The sequence below is a fragment of the Falco biarmicus genome, chromosome 12, assembly GCF_023638135.1.
Source record: "Falco biarmicus isolate bFalBia1 chromosome 12, bFalBia1.pri, whole genome shotgun sequence".
NCBI classification, from domain to species: Eukaryota; Metazoa; Chordata; class Aves; order Falconiformes; family Falconidae; genus Falco; species Falco biarmicus.
In genome coordinates, this window is record NC_079299.1 from 3,934,943 (window position 1) to 3,958,738 (window position 23,796).

Below are 23,796 nucleotides of genomic sequence, written 5' to 3' on the forward strand. Positions count from 1 at the left end.
GAATCATTCTCTGGTGGTACCTTCTCCCTTTGCTGACTGTTTAGGGGGTCTGGGCTCCTAGCTCTGGTGATCCTTCAAAAATGGATGGAATATCTGTTGCTGATCTTTTGCTTATTGTCTTGTTCGAGCTCAAGCCATATTGGCAAAACCATGGCACCCTTGGAAAGAGCTCACGGTCTGGAGACTCCACACACTCTCCAGGCAGCCTGTGCCAGTGCTCAGTCACCCTCACAGTGGGGGTGGGGAGCTTTTTATGTTCAGTTGGAAAATTTTCTTATAATGTCCTTCCAGTGCTTAAATGCTTTCTTACCTTATTTGTGTAGAGCTCTAAGCTAGGTGAACTTTTGCAGTGCTTTGAGCCAAAGTCGTCTTTGGTTTTACTTTAAATAATATTTGAGCAGTTTTTTCTCCAGAAGAGATAATTATCTGTAAGATTATTTGTCATACATAACTTATCTGAAGGTTTGTTAGCCATCTGTCTTGTTTGTAATATGATGTTCTTCTTCATGTTAATACTCTTTATGCCTGCAGCCTTTTAAGGATATAGTCAGATGACCTAAAAACTACAATAAATTAATACTATGAAGTGGCAGCTCTCCTGAACTGAGGTATTGCAACTGACCTGGTCTGTTGATGTATTAAGGAAAATTAGTTTGGCTAAATGAGTGGTGTTTATCTTTTCTGTTGGATCAGCATGTCTGGAGCTGTTCCAGGGCTGTACACCTGTGACTCTTCTCTTAAGATAAATTTTAATATATATATATATCTTAAAATTGTCTACAGAAGAATGCCTTGACAGCAAACAGCTACATTTCTTTTCAGTATGTATTTGTTTAACTTTCCATCAACACTAAGAAGTACTAAAAGGGACAGGATCAAATTGTGCAGGCTTGTTGGGAGTAATGGGGGTAGAGGGAGAGTCAGCACTAGTCGTGGGGGGGAGGGGAATCTCCCTATGGGGTAGCTGCCATCTTTTGACATCTTTTAACACTACATAGTCTTTTTCCATTTTTTTCCCTATTCTTTCTCGGGGGGGGCGGGGAATACCACCAAAACCACCACCAACCCATAACTGGGAAATGTAGATGAAATAATCAGAAAAGGAGTTTTAATGATTTTGTTTTTTTCTGCATGTGTTTTGTCCGCTGACTTTCCAAAGTGTCTTGGTCTCTAAATACCCTGCTTTGTGTATATGCCTGAGAAAAAGTACATGAGGCAGATGAATACTGATAGAACTATCCAGACATGAAAGGAGAAGTTGCATATTAAGATGGTCAGTCTTCTAGATCATCTTTAATTTTTTGGCATGGTGATAAAGAACCCTTCTTCCTCTTAAGCCTGTTTAGGTCCTTGTGGCCTTCTAGCATAAGAGTTATGATAGCTGTTTCAATTTGTATTTTAGTGGCTCACGACACAGGATTACTGTGTGTAGTGAAGGGCTTTGAGAGCCTGGAGGGGGCTTTGTGTTACTTGACTCTTTTTCCAACCGTTCTATTTCCCCACTGCTTTTTGTTGCATGTATTCAAACAGCTTTTGCAGTCGTTGCACGTTATTTTGGAATAGTTTTTAAAATAGAAACTTACCATCCTCAGGCATGACAAATCATAGGGAGCTTGTAGGAAGCGTGGTAGGTCAGGGCTTCAAAATGGATATGGAGTAAATGAGAGAGCGATTCTGTCTGCTCTCAAAATGGGTGAATATCCACAACTGTGGAACTAAACAAAATGGAAGTTTAGGTGCACGAGGAGGAGGACCTGTTTAAGAAAAGGACAAGTTGGGGATTCTGCTGTAGATAGACAGAAAGACAGGACATAAAAGGTAGTGGAGAGAGGAAGAACATCCCTTTTGAAAACTTTCCACACTTATTTCTGGATATCGTAGACAATATGAAGAAGTAGTTGTTCTTCTCTGTTTTCTGCATTAAGCTTACTCTTGGGTAACCAAGCTTACGCTGGGAGAGGGGACTCTAAAAGGCTTTTATATTTTTTAAGATGATGTTTCCATATTGTCTAGTATAACAGAGCTTTAGCCAAATCGGGACCATGAGAAAAAACAGTTGAGAAATGCCAAGAAAAGAAGCTATATTTTATTTATTTTTTTAAATGAAAATGTCAGCAGTTGAAAATAGTTCAAGATACAGGGCATAATCCACCAAGTTTTAGACTTGAGAGCAGTCACTGCAAACAGGTCTCAATTTGGAAACTCTTGAATTAAGCTGCCATTACATTTTATTTCAGAATTTCTCAGAGAGAAAAAAAATGTATCTGCGTTGGTGTAATTAGTTGCCAAAAGACATAATAGACAGCCAAATAGACTGATTTTCTTGCCCTCCACCCCTACACACCTTAGCAGCTGCAGGTGTTTTAGTCTCCGATGTTTTACTGAAAACTGAGTTCCTCTGTCAATATCAGTTGTACTATGTGTTAAAAATGTATTTTTTTCCTGAAGTTTGAATACACTCAAATATATACATAAACCCATGTGAAGAGCTACTCACAATGTGAGATGACAGTGCTAATAGAAAATACTAATAGAAATTTAATAGCTGCTTAGAAAAAGCTTTTAGAAGGTCATTGATGCAGCATTTCATGCATGATACTGCTTTTAATGGTAAAAATAACATGATCAGGCTGCATCTGACAACATGTTTCCATTGCAGCTGAAAACAGGGGAAGTTAAAACTAGGTGAGTGTTGTAGAGTGGCTGTGAAGTGCTGTGGAATTAGCTGCGTAACTAATGTCTATAGAATTAACACAGTGTATTTACATTTTAAAAAAGTGTCTTTACAAATAAACATGGCTGAAAAAAAAGTTCTGTTTAGAAGGAAAGAAAATAAACATCATAGGTAGAAACTTGGATTAATATAGCAAAACTGTGCCATTTGGTTTTCTAATAAAAAAATCAGGATGTAATTATTTCCCCCCCTCCAGATGTCCAAGAGCATTAACTGCTGGGTTGGGGTGCTTAGGCGATCCTTACTCTACAGGGCAAGGAAGAACAGTGTCTCCTCCCTGTGCTGCAATTTCCTTGAACACATAATACAAAACCTTGTTTCCAGCTTTCCTGATGTTTGTTTTGCAACACACGTTGGCTATGGAAAACAGATAGTAGCGTTCTTCAATTTTGTATTTATATACTGTATTAATATTGTAAAACTTGGTAGAATAACAATTTAGGCTTCCCTCCCAGAGTAGAAGGTTTGAATATGGTTGTTCCCTGTACAGGGTTTCCTTTCTCAAAACAGCTTGGGTTTAGGTAGGCTGTTCTTAGTACTACAGTGTTTGGTGTTGATAGCATTTTTTTTATTTTTACTGTAGCTCTGAACAGATTTAGATTTGAATCAGAAGTTGCCTACTACACTGGTGTTACATAGTTCGATGACAGTTTTCTTAACCCATCTTAATGACATATATGCTGGCAAATAAGTAACGAGTAACAAAGCATTTTCTTCCCGCATCTTGATGATGCTCGCTTTTACTATAGTTCCAAACGCTGTTTTCTTAGTCATTTCCCTGAAGTTAAACAGAGCCATGCTTTCCTGCTCTTGTCAGGCACTTTGGAGTTCATAATTCAAGTAATAGAATAATAGGAGCAGTCATTTAGAAAAGTTTGCAAAGTAGTGATCAGATAAGTCTGACTCCGTGCATGCAAACCTTGCCAGAGTTAGCCTTGTACAATTCAGCCTTATTACAAAGTACACTAGATGCAACATACTTTTGATTGATCCAGGGATAATAAATGTTCGCTTTCTTTTTTGTGCGAGCATGTTTCTGCCTTAATTATCATTGAATAGCCTTGCTGAAAGTCAAGTTAAAAATAACTATGTACTGTAATAGAGGGTCTGTCTTTTTGGTGTGTAAAAGAACACTAGTTTGGGGGGATCTAAGGTCATGGGTTTTCCTCCCCAGTCTGTAGTGTGTTTAAGTTTTCAGTATACTGTTGCTAGTCATGTTGTTAACATGGTGGTATTTCATGGAGGTTTTTTGAGGTTGGTTTGGTTTTTTTTCGTTTCAGCTGCAACATCTGAAATACTGCATAAGTGTTGGTTGTAGTGCTTGGGCAGGAGGAGAAAGTAGTTTGTGTGTTGATTAGCAATGTCGTTAGGGAAAGTTAGTGAGTTAGGGGGAAATAGCTGAAACAGGTAGCAGAACTTATATTTGACTTTTTGCAATTCAGTTATCTTTTTCTAGCGACACACTCTTGGATATCCAAAACTGTGAGTATTATTAGCTCAAGGTGTGTTTCCTCCCAGCTGTCAAAGTTACAAGGTCTAGCTTTTTGCCTCTGAACTGTTTGGTGTTCCTCTGCTTCTTCCTAGACTCACGGTTGCTGTAAATTGCCACTGCAGCTGAACATGGCTTGGAAACTTTGCTTGGTACAATGTGTATTTGCCCATCTGTACCAGCAGGGATTTTTCCAGAAAACCATGCTTCATAGTCTGTTCGCTTGTATTGTTTCTGAAGGCTATGACAAAGTGTTACCTGGGATCTATAAAAAAAGTCAAGAATGATAGGAAGATTTTCTTGGTGACCATCTCTTTTCCTAGTTACGTTAAATTGTATAAAATGCTTAAGTTGATGGTTCCTGGTTCTTCATGATTATTTTCCTTTTCTTCCTCTGGCGTAACATAATAGTAGGATACAGAAAGGGAAGAATGACAGCCAAACCCAGTAAGCTTTAAAGTACTGTAAATGTATTCTTTCCTCCCCTTTCTTCTTTCTTGGAGGAAATAATACTGTCTGTACCCCCCTTGCCCCCCAGCACACAGAAAGAACTGTCTGGCCTTCCATCTTAGTTGCCTTTTTTTCCTTAGGTTTTTTGCCCCTGCAAGACAGATCCGTGATTGCCTTTCCTTGTCAGGATGGGCATTTCAGAAACTCTTAATTCTGAAGAACCTTAGGAAATTCCTAGTTTAGTATATCAAAACTGCTCCTCGACATAACTAGCTTCCAGCCGGGCCAATGTATTGATAGATGTCAGTCACTTCTGATACAGAGTCCGTAAAAGGCAGATGGCTTTGCATGGCAAGTATCCCCAATCTGCTACTACTCTTAGTAGCAGGAGATACATGTGTTATTTTTTTTCCTGTTTGTGTTACAGTAGTGCTCTGCAGATGTGGCTTACAGCAGAGAAATCTGTGGGAGTCTTTCATTTCCTGAAAATTTGGTGAAATAATTGTGCCCTGAGATTGTTTTACAGGAGCTATGCTTGAATCGTTGCAGTAACGTTCAGTCATAATGAGGCTCATAGCTATGTGGCTGTACACATGAACTTTCCTGTGCTTCCAAGGGGAGCCATGTTTCTCTGAGCAAGGTTTCTCTTCGCTTCCTGTGAATCACAGAAAATCTCTGCAAGTGGATCAGTAACAGGCCATAGAAAACTTGAAGTGTGAATAGTAGATGCATTAAGTGAAATCTCTACATTCTCGCTGAATTTACTTGTTCCTGTACTGCGGGTTTCCCCCTGTGTTTTGTTTGTTTGTTTTTTTCCAAAGATACCAGAAACTCAAACAGAAAAAAATAATGCAGTCATGTTCATTCTTTGGTTCCAGCAGTGCTAAAGGCAGTTACTCATGCAGGATGAGATTAGGCTGGAAATAATTGCCACCGGAAGTTAATAAACCCAGGAATTTACAAACTTCTAATTCATTCTCTTCAGAGTTTATGGGTATCAAGAATATCCAGACTTATTCTAATTAAAGAACGTAAGCTTTCTGCTTCGTAGCTCAGCTATTCTCTACTTATTAGAAATAATCTATCCTCACAAATATCTCATATTTATTTCACATATGCTGGCTATGTCATTTTTCTTGGAAAAATGTTATCTAGTCTGAGCCAGGCTGTCAGACAGGGTAGAAATAATGATTTGTCTTAATGGCCATTCCATAAAACTCATTTACTTAATTGTCCCAGCTGACCCCAGCCAGAGTCTGCCCTCTTCCCAATACATATGTTCTGGAGGCAGGTTTTCACCCTATCAGTATTTAGCCATTTTGCTAACAGTATAATTCAGGAAAGCAAGTTCTCTGGTTTGTGGGGGTTTTTTTTGTTTGCTTGTTTTTTGAAGTGCTGGTGACTGCTTGGTTCAGTAATTCCTTTCTGGTACCAAAGGGCATGTGTTCTTCTGGTCACTTCGGTGTTGCTCCTGGAGAATCTATTACTTCTTGCTGTCTGAGATGCCACCTCCTGGTAAAGTGGGATTTTTGTAATGAGGAAGAAGAGGATTGTGTTTGGATTTTTCTTTGGGGGTTGGTTTCTATCACGGTAGCTCCAAGGGTGTTGGTCACAGGGTTGTATTCTCACCTCTGTTCAGGCACCTTGAAGTACTACCTGAAGTTAAAGTATGGCAGCTGATAAGAAACTGTCCTTCTGGTCAATTGTGATGCAGAATAAAATGGGAATAGCTGAACCTTTTTCAGTTGTTTTATTGTTGTCACTGGCTGTGCTTATTTAATGAGATGGAAGTTGCTGTATTTCAGCCAAAGAGGGGGATGATGTTGGAGACTGGTAACTTGACTGCTCCAGCAAACTAAGCAATATGACCAGGTAGAAATTTTATTTAAATTGGTCCTAGATGCAAACTCGAGTCAGTATAGACTGAGAATAGACAGGAAAGAAATAATCAGCTTGTAGCAATGAAGTCTTATTTTCTTTAGTATCACTCAGAAGCATAATGAGGAAAGGCTCTTAAACACGATATATTCCTGAACCTTTAAAATCTACTTGGTCAGCTTTTTCACTGGAATATCAAGGAACCATGCAGCAAGGCCACAGATTTGAAAGTATTGCTTTATCAATGAGGAATGCACCCAAAAAGGGATCCTTGTCCCTTCTCAATGAGAGCTTGTCAGAGCAGGAGTCAAGCTGCCTGTTAAGCAGGAAGGGAAGTTCTCATAATAAAATACTTGCAAAGCAACCACCTGGAGATTTGTTTATTAGTTTGTTAAATGTTATAGACGGTGCTGTAATAAAGTTATCATCAGTTTGGGAAAGCAGTGTAATTTTAAAAAATACCAAAGGAAAAATCTATCTCCTTATTCTGGTTTGTTGGTGCTATTGTTTGAAATGCGCTAATGCTGCTTGTTCTAAAAATTAAGATTTATTTTTTTTCTTCACTCTTTAAATTGAGTTATCTAACAAATAGCTCAAGTATGCAGGTACTTGCACAATTATTCTTTATGTCTAATAAAAAATGCATGTTAATGTTTGATTTTTTTTTTTTTTTGGGTGGTTAGAAATTCAGTCTTTAACCTGGTATTAAAGATCTTTTTTGGGGGAGAGGGGTGGGATGGAAAGAAACTTGAATTTTTCATGAAATCCTAATTATAATTTTTTGCTCCTGGTTTCTGAAAAGGAAAGTAGTCTTCATAGTACCTAGAGTGGTTTTTAACTGGTGTTCACAAATAGTTTTTGTGCTACATTGTTGTAGACTGTGAACTCCCTAGTGAACAAGGTTCAGAGGTGTGAGTAGCTGTTTGACAGCTGACAATTTTTAAAGAAATATAGTTGGGGACAAATTTTGGGCTTGCAGCCAGTTTATCTTTCCCAGTTGTCTCTTTTTACTTCCTATCTGCTTTGTGCCAGCTCTAAGAGCTTAAGTTTTTGCCTTGTGTATATGAGCTGTATTTTAGTATGCAGCATGTTGAGGGTGCTAGTTGACCTAACAGACCTTTGAGGGAGGGTTTTCTCTCCCATTTGATTAGTGACCTATGTAAAAAATGCTGTAGTGGGTTTCACAATACACTGAGAAGGAGAAAAGATTAAATTCTTAGATAAAATTTCCCTTGGATCCTAAGAATAACAGAAAAAATAATCTGAGCCTTAAGAAACCCTCTACCTGGATAGAAGTAGTAGTTTTCTTTGTAGAAAACACGTTTAAATGTGTTGCAAAACTTAACATGTGCTTTTGAGCAAATACAGAGTTGAGCACCTGATCTATTCTTACTCTTTTTAGGCCATCATGACTGCACGACCTATTTCCAAAGAGTAATAAGCTGACTCATTTGGGTATCGATGTTTAAAAGCTTAAAATGTAAATTTCAGAAGGTACTGTTTGATTTTTGGGGTGGGAGTGGCTATGTTTTTGTTTTGTTCTATAGAAGTACCCAGTCTTTTAGCTTAAAGCATAAATTACTTTCTTTCCACTCTGAATTTAAGAATCTTATCTAGAATTTTTCCTATATGGATTCCACATAATTTTTGTTTATCAAATGAACTGTTAAAAATCACAATAAGCTGGCATATTGTTATATCATATATCTTTGGTTTATTATCAGTAAGAAATTGTATGTCTATTTAAAATATTCTACTAGTCAGTAATGGTTATTGTGTCTAGTTGTTGCTTCCCAGAAGGCAGAATCTCCTTATTCCATATGGTGTTCAGCAAGTTGGATCTTCCCGCAGTCTTTAAGAAAGCATATATTTTTAATGCTAGGTCTGTCCCCTTCCCAAACTGAAAGCCTGCTACTCTGAGTAGAGATCTGATACAGTCTTTTCCTTGCTGGTTCTCTTCCAGTTCCAAACAGCCTTGACTCCTGTCGGGGATTAATCCTTCTCATTGACCTGTGCCATCAGAACCTAACAAGAAGAGCAACCCTTAGATTTTTATCTTTATGTGAGTCAAGCTGCTTTGGATATTGCTTGGAAAATACTGCAGGGTTTCTTTCCCTAATGATAATTAAAATATATTATAGTATTAAAGTCTCTCTTGTGTTTAAGTAGCTGCAAACTCATCTACTACTCTTATTTTAATACCAATTTTTTAAAACATTAAACATAAAATGGAGTTGCTGTATACATGCCTTCTGTTTCTTTTGTGGTTGGGTTTTGTTGGTTTCTTTTGTTATTTTGGTTTTTTTGAAGTCCGCTTTGGAGAAGTGGAACTTGACAGTGAAAGACCACCAAAATGGTCTTGCCTTTAGGACATGTTGGATACAGGCTCAGTGAACTTTGCATGTGATCTTTCTCTGTTTTGGAGTTTGGGTTTGTTGCCTTTGGGTTTTTGGTTGTGTGTGTGTGGTAGTATTCCTAGCTAGTGGCTTTCTCTTTGGAGAGATGCTCAGATAACTCTCAAAAGGAAAATGGTCTTACTTCAAAAGCAACCTGCCATACCCAATTTAAACTAACCCTTAAATGTTGCCCTGGATCAATGGGAAAGCTTCTACTGGTGTGAGAAACTTTTGCTTTGAGATACAGAGTAGAATGTACCATTTCTATACTCGGTATCTTTCAGGTTTTGGTACTATATCTGCTTTTAAGTGTCAGCAACTTGTTGGGAGTGTTTGCAAGGACATAGGATGAGTGTCAGTCACACTGCTGAGACATAGATTTATTTAACAGCTCGCTCCCAGAGCTTTTCCTGCCTAAAGAAAAATGGTGAAGACGTGGGAAGACCCAAGGACAGTCTGACGCTCCATAGTCACAGTTTAAAGATTCATCTAGTTGATGTCTGTGCCCGCTGCTGAATTTCTTACCTGGTGGCTGAGCTGTCTCTCACTGACTGTGGTCCTGGGAAGAGTGAACTGCTATTTGTTCCTGTGCATAGATTAGATGGTGAGAGCATAAAAGACAGATCAAAGTTAATTTTTTATGGAAAGTGTTTTCCATGGTTTTTTTTGGGTTGACAGTTTGTAGCAGAGATGTTCATGTTTCTGCAATTGTTCTATGTGCAAATAAAGAACACCTTGTATTTCTCTTCTTTAAGTTATTTTGCCTTTGTTGCTATTAGTTTTGTGTGTACTTTCCTCTTGTGTCGTCTTCTCCGTTGTAATTTTAAGCTAATCCAGCAGCGAGGTAGTTGGAGCTGTCATCTCACAGGCTGGCAGTATGCCTTATCCATGTTTCGCCAAATATATGGCAAGATTTGCTCTACCCAAAGCAACTGAACTCTATCAGATCACATTTTTAGATGCATTTATCAGATTTTCTTTTAATTATGAAGATGGACAGCATTGGGACTTTTTTGCCTTAGCAGTTTATTATTTCATTCCAAAATTGCACCAGTTCTACTGAAGACTGTACGATGAACGCTTGCTACTGTTGGAATTTGTTTGATAGGCAAGGTGAATTATGACTTCATTCAAATAGGTTCAGTATGGGTCAGTTTTTCAGTGGTGCTCTTCTAGGACCTACTCCCAGGTTGATATGGATTGCTCTATTCTAAAACTGGTTGGTTGTTTTTCACCATTCCCCCACACCCCCCAGTCTGCAGGAAAAGTTTCAGTGCTCTGTCTGTTTGGGAATACCTGCTGCCCCCAGCATTTTGCCTCTCTTGACTACAAATTCTTTTTTGTTTTGTCGTCTGTGTCCATCCACGTGTCAGTCCCCCCCACCATTTTAGGAAGATATGGAAAAACAGCACAAAAAAAAAAGTGAAATTGCAGTGTTGGAACTAAGTGGTTAAACACTACAGCTTAGTGTATGAGCTTCCTCCCTTGAACCCCCTGCCCCCCTTTCTCTTTTTTTCTGGTAAGAATGTATTTTAGGGGTTTTAAATACTTTTTTTAAAAAAAACCAGAAAAGTATTTATCAGCCTTGCTTTCTTTGCAACAGTTGTTGTTAACGTTCAAGATGACTTCTGGAAATATTATCTGAACACATGTAAGGTAGAAGTGAAACCACATGTGCATCTTTCTTTGAAGATGGTGCAAACATGATGAACCTTCTTTAGAAGTTAATTATATATTTTTTAATAAACTATTTTGATAGCCTTTGTCACTTTTTTGGTAACTTAGTGTGTTCATTAAACAAAGTTAATTGTGTACTCTTGACGTATACACTTAAAAGTATGCAATTCCATAGCATTTGTGGAAATATAAGACAGTCTTGATTGATTTTAGTAGTTGGCAGAGTGGCAGATTAATTTTTTCTTTCCCTCCTGGAAGTATTTGTGCTTACTGGTCTTTTGTGGGTGTTAAAGCTTGCAGTGTTACGGGTCAGGTTTCATGAACTGTTTTGAACTATCAGATAAGATACTACTTAGTGACACTGACAGGTCACAACTTGCACTTAAGTTTTTAATTTTCAATAAGCATAATTTTTTTTCGAAACTGTACTATCTTACTGTACAATATAATTGGTGTAAAATATTCAGGTAAATATTTATTTCAGAGTAGACAGCTTAATTGAATCTCTTACAAACTGCAAATGTATTGATGGTTAAAACTGACAGCATCTGGCAGTCATTTCAGCAGGTGTTTGTATGAGGATATTAACACTACACACACATTCCTCCAAATATGTTTATTGACTTTTATACTTATACTGTCAACAAATGCAATTATAATGCTTCTATTGATGTTACTAGATGCAGTAGCTGATACTGTTACCCTTTAAAATAGTGGGGGTTTTTCAAAATATTTTGGAGGCAGTGAGGTTCTGTATTGTAGAATTGATTTTTCCACTTATAAGCAGGCATATATCTGTTATGCCAGTGTGTTTTTTTTTTTAGGGGAGGATTTTCAAAATTCAGCTCTTGAAGTTCTTCTGCGTTACGAGTGCCTTGCTTGCTCAGGGAAGGGTAATGCATTTCCTGAAGACTGCACTCCTTTGAGGAGTATTGATGTGAAAGCTAGGCCTGTAGCTGGGTTGCTCTGTTCGGAGCTTACAGTGGAGCATCTGGAAGGCTAAAAGCAAGCACCGAGGCTATTCTGTTACAGATTGCTTAAGACTTTCAGGTTTCCTGGTAGTTACTGTCAAGTGAAACACTACACAGGCCACATTTAGAAAAATATTACCAATCGTCGTTCTTTCTGAAATGTTAGAAATCTATGTGGAGGCCGGTCAGCCCCTCAGAAGTGTGACAAAACCTGCTAGTAGAGAAAGAAGTCATTAACTCACCCGGCTCTCGTTATCCTTCTATAGCCAGCAAATTACCTGTGCGCAATTAGCAGGTTTGCAGCAGGGTCAGGCCAGAGGCTCTTGGTTCCCGAAGCACTCCTCTTTCCCAGTGAGTGCCGCCATCCCCTGTGTTCCGTGAGCACCGTCGCTGGGTGTGATGTCCGCCGCCGTCCCGTGTGTTCCGTGAGCACACCACCACCTGGGCACGTGCCTGCAGGCCAGTGCTGCTCAGCAGTGATGGGTTCCTGGGCACCCTTCTGCTTCCCGAGCGCTCTGTGGATTCGTGCTCCCCTCCTGCCCTTTCCTCATCTTCCTCACCATTCGGATGGAAGAAGGGAAGTTTTTAATTCTTTTGATACCTGCTGTGAATCTGAGTGAATGTATGCATGTCTCTTGATGTCATCTGTGCCAGAAAAGTGATCTTTGAGCAGGACTCCTGCCATCCTCCTAAATCCACAGCAAGAAAATGAATACATTGCTGCTGTCTTTCAGCGTTCCAGTCAAACTGACCTTTACTTTCCTTTTCCCCCACAGGCTTCTGCCTTCTCTTTCCAGCAGTAATATGTTTTGTCCTTAGTGGCATCCACTGGTTTACTTCTAAGGACCTGACCTGGGGGTTGTCTCTGCCCTTTTCATCGCCTACCAAGGGATCAAAATTTGGTGCTTTGAGGGGCTTTTTTTCTTCCTCTGTCTTCTTTGCTCATTATGCTGTTGCTGTGTTTTATGTGGCAATTTTGAGCTATAGTACGGACTGTCTGGAACAAGGGGAAAACTCCAGCCGTTCTGACAGTCACGTTGTATCTTCAGTGCAAAATAGGGGAACAGGTTCAAGGCAAGATACTCTAGATCCCTGAGGAGCATGCATCTGGGGGATATTAGCAACAGAAATCACAATTACTGTATCTGATCTTAAGTAGAAATGGGGAGCACAAGGTATGTTTGAGTACGCTTTGGTGTTTTGCTATGAGTGCCTTGCTGCTCGTGGTGGCTGCTGAATTCCTCCTGGCAGAGCCCACTGCAGACCTGCAGCTCCTTTGCGGCTCTGGTGTGCAAGGGAAGGCTGGGAACACTCCTGTAGCAGCTCTCTCCCACCTGCTGATATCTTGTTAAATTGCCAGGGTATTTGCAATCAGAGATGAAAAGAAACAGGTAAAACTAGGCAACTGAATCGTGAGTATGCAGTGGGTCTGCTCTGGGGTCAGAAACCTCTTGCAGGTGCATGATGGCAATGTTGGGCCAGATGCTCCTCCACTGGAAAATGCTCTGCAGGTCGTTTATCAATATCCTTTAGGTTTTTTGCATAATGCATAAATACTTAGCCATAATACATAAATACTTAGCCTTCACAGGTAGAGGAGTATTCAGATGCTTACGAGGTGTGTTGTGTAAGTAGCAGACAGGGAGAGTGAGCTGAAATACGGAGGTCGCTCTGTTTTAAAAAGCGGTGGGTTTTTTTGATAGTCGTTTCACAGTTCACTTCTGTCCTTAGAAACCTGCGCTGTTGCTGCAGAAGGGGGTGGTGGCTCTTCCCAGTCATGTGGTCTCATCCCTTCCTCATGGCTGTGCAGAGCTGGACCAGCTGCTGCGCTGGCGAAAGGCTAACTGTGGAGGTGGTACTCACAGGGTTAGTTTCCAGGTGGATTAATGAGCTGACGACACTCTCTTAGATTGCCCTGAGCTGACTGTTTGAAGCTGAACACATACCACCAGCTAATTTTGTTTTTACCAGCTTCTGTCCTCTATTTAGATGTCCTGGTAGTGTTGTGATCTGTTCATGATATGTGGCAAAGTTGGCAATTTATAGATACCTGCTAAAGTAGAAGAAAAACTGGGACAAGAAAGGAGCAGGAGGACACTGAAATAGCTTTTTCTTCAGAATTTTGTTGGTTTGCTGTCACTGATGTGGCAAATAGGGCTATGATGGCATGTGTAATCCTATATAAATGCAGTGTTTTGTAATTTATGTTAAAAAAAACCAACCAACCACCAAACAAAAAACCAACAACAAAAAACACCACCACCAACAAAAACCCACCAAACACAAAACCCTTAGGAAAATCATCAGATTAAAATCTTGAAGTGTAAGGGAATCTTTAGACCTTTTTAAATTGCTTTTCTTTGTTTTTTAAAGAGAGTGGTTTAATATTTGAAGGGTAGGGTGTTCCATGGTGGGCTGTTTTGGGGTTTTGTGTCGTGGGTTTTTGTGTTTTACATCAGTCTATCTTCATGCTAATATACTCAGGAAAAGTGCTTACTTTACCGTATTTCTTTTCTGGCTATCACTTCTACATCATGTTTTACCCAGTTTAAAAATGAGAAAGCAGTTAAAAAGAAGTCCAAAATTATTTTCTCACAGTTAAGAATCTGCAGAAAGTATACCTCTTAAGTGGAGCTGGGCTGCAGCTTATTTTCTAAAGATGGCTTTTGTTCTGGCCTTTCTTAAATTCTTCTAACTTTATAATGTGATGCTAGTTGTAGGGTGTGCAGTGATAAGTTTCCTTGCTTGTTTCAAGGATGTTCAATAAATGTATGAACACAGAAGACTGAAACTCATGAATTAATAACCCTTAAAATTATGCTCATCAAGCTTTCTGTGTTTTTTTGTTTGGTTTTTTTTTTTTTTTTAAGTGGCAGGGAGAAAATATACTCTTACTTTTCTAAGTATAATTTAGGCAAACAGAATGTATGTGTTTAAAACTACCTCTTTTTTACTGAAGGATTTGTATTCTGGCCTGGGCTATTGCTGAAATGTTTAAGAAAAATCTGCCTTGAGTTTTGTACTAAATGCCATGTTTACCAAAGGATTTCTTGATAACATCTGGTTAATAATTGAAATTTCACTGTTCCTCGTTATGCTGATAGTGTTAGGTGAAACATTTGAGGTAATGAGGTGATAGAATTAGCACAGTGAATTATATGCTTGCAGAGAAACAGAAAGCCTAGGGTTTTGTGGTTTTGTTGGTTGCTTTTAAGCAGTTTTTGGTATAGCTGGTGTTTACATATGGAAAACATAAGTTACTTCATGTGTATGTTCTCATGTAACTTTATGCCATGTGTATTCTGAAGTTCTCTGTGCTCTAGCACTTCATCCCCAGCCTCCTGACTGGATGTACTGTGAAAATTTCTGCAGCATTTTTCTGGCATAAAACAAAACTACAGTTCCAATAAGCAAATTGCCTTTTTTTGTGTGTGTGTTGACAGATGATGATGTACCTGCAGATATGGTTGCAGAAGAATCAGGTCCTGGTGCACAAAATAGTCCATACCAACTTCGCAGAAAAACTCTTCTACCTAAAAGAACAGCTTGCCCTACAAAGAGCAGTATGGAGGTAACTTCTGTTTTCAATTGTAAAGTAAAGATTACTGTTTTAAGAATACAGAGTTAACTGATCGTTTTCATAAATTGCCTAATGACTCAACTAATTCTTATTAATTTCATTAAAGGGTGCCTCCACTTCAGCTACTGAAAACTTCGGTCACAGAGCCAAACGTGCTAGAGTATCTGGAAAATCCCAGGATTTATCAGGTAATAACTTTTTGTACAGAATAGGTGGTAGTGGGATCGGTGGAATCATTTTGAGTTCACACACACACACGCCACCCCCAAGCTTATTTTTCCTGTCTTGTTTTCCAACTAAGGAACAGTAGTGAAAACACAACTGCAAACTTGTTCTGAACTTCAAATTTGGAAGCATGATTTTAATCTGATTTTTTTTTTTAGAGTCTGGTCCTTCAGTCTTCCTGCTTCACTGCAGGCATGTCGGTTTGGGGGTTGTTTTTGGTTTTTTCTGTTTTGTGGCGTTTTTTATTCTCCTCAGAGCACTGCATAGTTGTATCCAAGCTACTGTTAGAAGCAGTAATGCTGTGATAGTGCAGTGCTCTGTCGAGGCTTATTTACCATTTCTCATATCGATGTATTGTTCCACTATATTGTTTAGAGGTAGTGTTGGTATGTCATTATAGCACTTCATTGTGGAGAGAGGGAGAGAGGGTGTGTTTATAAAAAATACACATATACCTGCTTGTATGTATTTCATACACATCTACAGTATATGTATGTTGTATAACACATTCATGCAATACATCTGTGTGTAACTATATTGTATGTTTATGTGTGTGTGTTCTATTTGGCACACATATCCTACTTGTTCTTTTTTCTACGTCATTTTTCAGTGTCTCTCTTTCTACCCCTTTTTGTCTCCTGACACGCTTTTTAGTTCCAGGGGATCTGCTGTCACTTTTCCCTGGAAAATCAACACCAGTGCTTGCCAACTCTCCTTGATGTGGTTTCTGTTGCTTTTCTTGGGTTTTTTTTTTAGTCCATGTCTCCCTTAACATAGTGAATTAAAACTGAGCAGCTGGCTGGCACAAGGCTTTGGTCCATTTTCATTGTTTCTGTTGAAGTCTGCTCTATCTGGCTTCTCACCTTCTCCACAGTGTATATTTCATCTTTCAAGTCCTCTGTCTCTTTTCTTTCTCCCTGTTTTATTCTCATCCTCCTCTGATTAACTCTTTTAATTTCAGCAACTGTTTAAGAATCATTTAACCTCAGATTTATACACTTGAAATAGCCAGAACAAACTGAACATCAGCCTGTGTCATCTACTTCCAGTTTCGTTTCCTGATTTGATATCTGAAGCCTTGTGCAAAGTCGTCTTGTTATAATCTCGGCTTCTCTTGCCAGTTCGTAATTTCTCCTTCAAGGTCATTCACTTTTGACGCGTTCCTCATTACACTTTTACTTGCCTCCTTGCTTTAGTGAAGGTATGTAACTTTAGTCAAGTCCTGTGGTACAGATTGCAGCATGAATGTTGCTAATTTCCAAAGGAATTCTCCACACTTTCACTGCGCGTTCCTTTTGTTACATTCTTGAGTTCATGTGGGGAAAGTATGGGGATTGTGGAGGCTTCTCCAGCATGGAATTAACAGAGGAATTGTAAACAATGATTTTATAATTGTACTTTTAATAATGTATTCAAACCAGTTGCAATCTAACAAGGGAGTGTTCTTCTCTATCCCTTTTGTATTTACCTCTTTCCCGGTATGGATAATGGTTAGTTTTTATTTTCCCCATTGAGTTTTTGAAATATTCCTCCAGATTTGTACAAGCATTGATTGCGGTGAGATTTCTTTAGGGTTTTTTCCCCTGGTTTTTGTTAGCCTAGGTAATGATAGCTGTTGTGACTGAGTTGTAACCATGAGACTTTCTGGATTGTCATCAGTGAAGATTGTATATTGTCTTCTGGAACATATAGTTGTTTGTTTTAGAAATGTAGATGAAATGAAGGCATGGGACTAGAAACATAGGAAGATGTCTTGGTGGAGAACCATTCCTTCTTGTATGGACCTGAGGGAAATCTGCCAGAGATGGAAACTTTAATTGACTGGCATTTCTCCTTACAACTGGAGTGGAGCCATTAGTGTGAAAAACAGAAGACTATTCCTTATTTTAATACCGATTTCAGAATTACTGGTGCCGAGAGAAGGCTGCTATTTCAAATTGTAAGAAAGAAAAGAAAATTGGGCTTAGATACTGTCAAGAAGAACACATTAGACTTTTGAAATATTGACATGGTTCTCTTTCTGTTATTTGTAAATCTGTCCTCCGGTGGACAATGAGTTCTTCAATCCTGAGGTGGAAAGATTAGTGAATATACAAAAATTTTGATGAGAAAGCTACACATAATAGAAAATATGTAAATATTTTTTCACTTAAACTCTTGTAAGTAGAAAACCAAAACATGAAGAAACAAAAAATTTAGATAAGGAAAAAGTTATAGTTATGATGGGGCTGTGCTGCTTGCATCACAATTGACTGGTGCGTTTGATTGACATCTGTGGAAAATATTTACAGCTTTTAGATCTTACTGATATAAATATTTGTATCATATGCTAATTTAATACTTACTGATTTACAGAAAGGTTTAAATTCAGCATATTCTGACTGTTGCTTTTACGTTACCTGAACTGTAAATGTACGCTACTGTTTACTGGGATATTTCAGTCTTCAGTTATACTTGTCTCCTCATGTCATTTTAATCCAGGGTTTTAATTATTTGACATACTCTTCCTTTTTGTTTATTACTGCGTAGGTTTTTTCCTTTCTTGCTTTAAGATCACTATATTTGCATAGCTATTACTGGCTAGTGTTGCTGACTTTTAAGACTCTGGAAGACCAGTTCAGGGACAAGTAATGTCTGTCTTTTCACTGAACTCCAGAATTGCAGTAGATACTGAGACTCTGGGCTACTGCATTGCTTGTTGGTGGTTCCATACATTAGGTACATGCACAGCTTGTAGTTCACAGAACTTAATGCCTATTTAAATTTACTCTTGACTTTTCCTGTTGATTTAAAGGATATTTTTCCAAGAACACAACATAATATGTTTTCTGACATATTTCAACTTCTTAACAAGAAAATATTTTTACTAAAGGCCTCCTTAAGGAACAAAAGCTATGTTTCTCCACTAAAATGGACAGAAATGTATCTGTACAAGATATAATTTACAACTCAAGATTCATGAGATAGCGTTCTTGGTGTCTGTACGAAGAAGGTAATTCGCTTTCAGGCAGATTTCCCTGCCCTTTGTCTTGGTATTACTGTACTAGTTTCTGTCTATTAAATGATCAAAATTGAAACTGAATTAGCTTCATGTATATCCTGTGGAAACAGAATGACATAACGAGATGTGTTTCTAATTTTCAGTTGTCTAATATATTAACACTTTATTAAAATCATAAATAGTTCAACTGACAGCTTATGTTAGGGCAAACATAAAGATTGGTGATGACCTCTTGCACTTTCTTATTTTTGTCTCTTTTTAACACTTACTTGGAAAACTGACAGTTTCTTAAGAGCGTGCATTTGGTGCTTAACCTTCACTTTGTCAATAGGCACAGAACCGTCAGGAGCAGCAGCACACCAGCCTTTCTGATTTGGTGGCCAGACAAACCTTTAAAACTGTTCTGGCTTATTTTTGTAAACTGGGAGGAAGAACATATTGAATGCATTCTTGCTTTGACAGATTACTGAAAGATACCCTAAATATGAAGTGTGATTTTACGAAACAAAAACATGGAGTTCTTTCTTGAACCCAGAGGATGTTTAAGTCTTCACATTAAGAAGCAAATTAGGTTTTTCAAATTTTACTGAAGAATTCCACCTAGTAATCGCTGTGTCAGTGATTTGAGTGGAGAAAAAAAATCTTAAATCAACCCCTTCTTCTTAATTGAGCAGAAGGGCAACATAAATTAAATCTCTCACTTCTGCAGGATTTTGAAAAAAGGTTTGGGTAAGGATAGTCAAACCACCTGTAAAATTATCATATTCATTTTTAAGCAGCACTTAAGTTTCCAAGTAAATATATCCTGAAAAACTGACGGGGATGTAGGGTTTATTGTGGCTTTTTTTTCCCCTTATTTTTTCTTTAATTGGAAGATATTTTTTTTTTGACAATTTCTAAGTTGGTCCCTGCCCCATGCAGTGAGGGAACACATCTGGATTTCAACTTCCATTTTGAGATAAGACCTAGGGAGAAAAATGGGAATATGAACTGTTAAGCAATGGGAGGCACTATACCATGAACTTCCCTCTTCGGTAAAAAATTAATTAAGGTCCTAGTATATACAAACGTGAAGGCAGAAAAAATTCTGCACGTTGTTTAGGAAAGTAACTGATTGTCTTGGGAAGAAGATCAAATTGCGTACCTTGGGGATTTCTGTGTTAAAAGCAGAAGACAGGTTGTGGGGGGCTTGTGAGGATGTACTGCCTTGCATTCTGAACATCACATTTCAGCTTGTAAGCCAGCAGAAGAGTGAACCTCCATATCTAACTGGAAAGCTACCAGAAAAAGATGAATTCAGAAGCAGTGTCCAATTATCCTGTGATGCATTTCAAGGGTAATTAGGACTGTAGAATGAATTGCTGCTGCCTGTTAGACGCAGGAAAGAACCTTTCTATTTCCAGTGGAAAAGGATCTTTTTAAAAACCAGCATTGATCATGTACGTAACTTTTTTTTAGTGATGCCCAGCCATGCTCACCTTATAGACTGCTGGTATATGGTCCCCAGACTTAGGGTTCCCCAAGTGTCTTGAACATAAGACCTTTCCAGACTACTTGGCTTTTTCTTAGTTTTGCTAACTTACTGGCTGCTGAAGTGGGGGGTGGGGGTGAGTTTGGTTTTTTGTTTGTGGGTGGCTGGGTGTTTGGGTTTTTTAATACATTTTTTAATCTGGCCTTAATAATACTGCTGCTGAAGAGAGTATCTTGGCCAGCTTCCGGACATTCTTTCCTGTCTCCTTCCTTGTGCTTATGCTAGCACTTCTGTAGCTTGCTGTGAACTGCAACAAGGCACTGATCCATAAAAAAATCAGTTTGGAGAAGGATGGGTAAGGATGAAGAGGAAAAAAGTTCTGGTTTATTCTGTCCACGATCAGTACTAGCAACCCAAAGGATACTTAGGGAGCAAATAGCTATGGGCATGTGAAGCGGTGACACTCATCCTTTTTGTACAGCATAGATTTTTGTTGATTAAAGTGGCATGTACCTATACCTTGTGACTGTAAGCTGTGTTACTGTTGAGAGTAGCCATCAGTCAGTTGGGTAAATGCCTGCCTAGCATCTTAGTGGAAATCAGTATTTGTGAATAACCAGGGTGACATTCATACAATGGGGAAACAGGGAACAGGTTCAGGGAAAGTCAGTAATATTTCAGAATTTCTGCTAACTGATCTGACCACAGATGTAAGCTTGACATCCTGGGAAAAAAGCTGTAATTGGTTCTCTCATAGTACACTGGTTCTGGTGATATGGTCTGTAGACCACAGTTTAGCATCTTCATAAAAGCCACAGTTCTGGTCCTTGCAATTCATATCTTCTTTCTCTTCTAGCTAGAGCTAATGTAGTTTTTTGTGCAGCTTGGCCCAGGGAGGACTTGGGGCTTACCTCTTTTTCTTTTTCTCGTGTGTGTGTGTGTGTGTCTGTGTGTTTGTATAATCTCATGTGGACACTATTTTTCAGAATATTATTCCCTCAAATTTAGCAGATCATCTTTCTGAGGGTCACTTTAGTAGTCTTCCTGTAGTAGCCAAAATCATGATCCTATTGCTCCCTAGGTTCAGATGTTCTAGGAAAAAATGAATAATGCAAGAGGCATTACATGGATGTAATTGTATTATGAATGTAGCAGGAGTTTTTAATGCCTTGCGTACAAATCCTCTGAACTTTGGAAGCTGTCCTGTACAGTTCTGCCTGAGGAAGGATCCCAAAGACAATAACCAAACAAGTGACCTGTGCAGACAGATCTCTGCTGTGAGGTTACCTGCCACAGAAGGGTCTGGTGAGAACACGAGCGACAGCTGGGGGTTTCCTATACGATCTGTTGTATGTAGTGCACGTGTGCCCAGGAGCGGGGGGTTAACGAAGTGCACTCGGCATCTCCACACAATGGTACGGGAATGCCGCTTTCTCAGACCTCTCTCAAGAAATACATCTGGCAAGGGTAATGCTTCCTCTGGCTTAGATTTTTCATTTTAAAAGAAAGAGCATGAATGGGAGTTAGTGGAAGGGAGGAGACTTTGGAATTGTTGCTGGCTACTGGTTTCCTGCATCCCAGACATCCCTTCTCCCAGTGTGTTCATTGTGGGAGAACAAGGGAGTTTTGCTAGTAGCTCTTCCAGACAGTGATTATTTCTGAGTAAATTCTTTTGTGTTTGAAAACATTTGCAGAGATTCTGACTTTGGGGCTGTATTATTATTATTATTATTATCCTATGGATAATGTGGGTTAATTGAACCACAGTGAAGCTAATAGCAGTGAGGAGCCAGTATATCTGGAACGTGCACAGTAGCCTACTTAATGTCTGCAGTTGTATGCAGACTGATTCCTCCAGTACAAAAGGTGAACTAAAAAGTTTTGAAAGAGGACTTGAAGCCTGTAACTCCTACCTGACTCTAGAGTCAACTATTTAGCTCTTTTTTTGCCTTTAGATTTAGATGAAAGGAATTTTTTTTAAAAAAAAAAAAAAGTTCCTTTGAGATCATTGACATTTTAAATGGGACTCATTCAAATGGCAAGTTGGTGATCTGTTTTGGTCAGGATTTGGGCTGGTTAAATATGTCGATAATCTCACATAGATTACTGTTTAATAGCAGCACCTGCAGAACAGTATCTTCAGGAGAAGTTGCCGGATGAAGTGGTTCTAAAGATCTTCTCCTACCTGCTGGAGCAGGATCTCTGTAGAGCAGCTTGTGTGTGTAAACGCTTCAGTGAGCTGGCTAATGATCCAATTTTGTGGTAAGTGAAAAGCTATTCCTCATTATCTTGAGAAATGCTGGATGTGCAGCAGGAGATGCCAGTACAATAGAAAAATTGAAATGTTGGTTACAATTAGTTAGATTAAAACCAGTTGTGTTTTAGTATGTCTGGTTTACTTAAGCATTATTTGTTACTTAGGAATAGCTGGTTATGTGTTAAACAGTGAAACTTCTGACTCTCTAGTAGTGTAGATACTAGTTAAATAACAGCTCTTTTAAAAAAGATTTTTAAATCTTTTTTTAAATATACCTTCAGTAGCTACTCCTTTCCTTCTTCCTCTTCAAAGTTTTTCAGGCTACTGTGGGGATTGTGTTACTTGATGCAGAAGAAACAACACGTTTTTTAATATTAGATGCAAGTTTTGTCTAGTGTTAATTAGATTTTTGTGTGTATGTTTATTTCATTTGATTTTTTGTTTGTTTTGTTTAATGGTTGGATAGTCAGGCTGTTTTCCCTCATGAATCCACCCTACCTCTGGGTTTTTGAGAGCTTGGATAAATGGGATCTAAATTATCTGTAATTTTTATAAGAGAAAAAAATCACATTTCTTAGGCTGTTTTTTTAAAAAAGAAAAATTTAAGACTAAAAGAAAAAAAATTGAATATAACATCATTAAAATCCCACCCCCTTCTTTTTTTCCTTACTGTCCTAAAGACAGTTCTGGGGATATCTTGTCAGATGAAGTACACCTTCTGAGATTCAGTGGCATCCTGTAAGTCTGGGCTTAATATCAGCACACTCAGACAGTGCAATTTTTTGTATTCTGGCACTAATAAAAAAATCCAGTTGTGTGCTGTTTCGTTCTTTTTAAGCCACTGTAATCTGTCCACTGATTAACTCTTTTTGAAATACAGTGCATCGTTTGTTCTCCATGAATGCATTTTTTCAGCCTTTTTTTTTTTTGCCAAGGTGAGGAAGAAGTGGTAGCACGCTTTGTCTTAAATTTTCTTATGGTACTAGCTTTTGTAAGTGTTAAGGCAGTGCCGTAGCTGATGTGCAATTAGACTCTGATTCCACACACAGTGTAACTAACTGCTTAAATTTCTTCATGAAAATTACATGTTGAGAACTCTTTGCTTGGATCGTGAAACGCATGTCAAAATTTTTTCTTAGAAAAACAGCAGTCAGTCCAACAGAAAAATTGTTGTGGAAATGTTTTTAAGTGGTTGTTACTGATCTTGGTCAAAATCACTGTCACAGACTGGCAAATGCTTTTGGAAAAAACCCAGTTTCTAACATTTGGCGTTACATTCAAATGAAAGAGTAATCAGAAATACATTAATTTTCTTTTCTGCTTGACATTTCTGCTCAGGAAAAGATTGTATATGGAAGTATTTGAGTACACTCGTCCAATGATGCATCCTGAACCTGGTAAATTTTATCAGATTAATCCAGAAGAATATGAACATCCAAATCCCTGGAAAGAAAGCTTTCAGCAACTGGTAACGATAATATTCATTTATATTCCAATTTAAAGGTGATTTTATAAAAGCAAAAACCTCAACTTCTGAAATGTGGCTGACAATAGTAATTATTTTGGTTTTAAACTTTAAATAAGATGATGGGACTGAGGAGGTGGGAAGAGATATTCCTGTTGTGTTATGCAGTAGGGGAGTATCTGAATTTATTTCCTGTTTTGAG

General features: G+C 38.4%; 1 protein-coding gene across 2 annotated transcripts in view; it reads left to right on the forward strand.

Moving 5' to 3' along the window:
* Positions 1–23,796, forward strand: part of FBXO11 (F-box protein 11) — a 79,100-nt gene that overhangs the window by 23,786 nt on the left and 31,518 nt on the right. Inside the window, exons 2-5 of one of the 2 annotated variants that reach the window (XM_056357690.1) lie at positions 15,039–15,166; positions 15,282–15,363; positions 21,990–22,134; positions 23,468–23,597. In XM_056357690.1, the coding sequence (XP_056213665.1) occupies positions 15,039–15,166; positions 15,282–15,363; positions 21,990–22,134; positions 23,468–23,597 (485 nt within the window). The remainder of the gene's footprint in view (positions 1–15,038; positions 15,167–15,281; positions 15,364–21,989; positions 22,135–23,467; positions 23,598–23,796) is intronic. The other variant, XM_056357692.1, reaches the window with a different exon arrangement.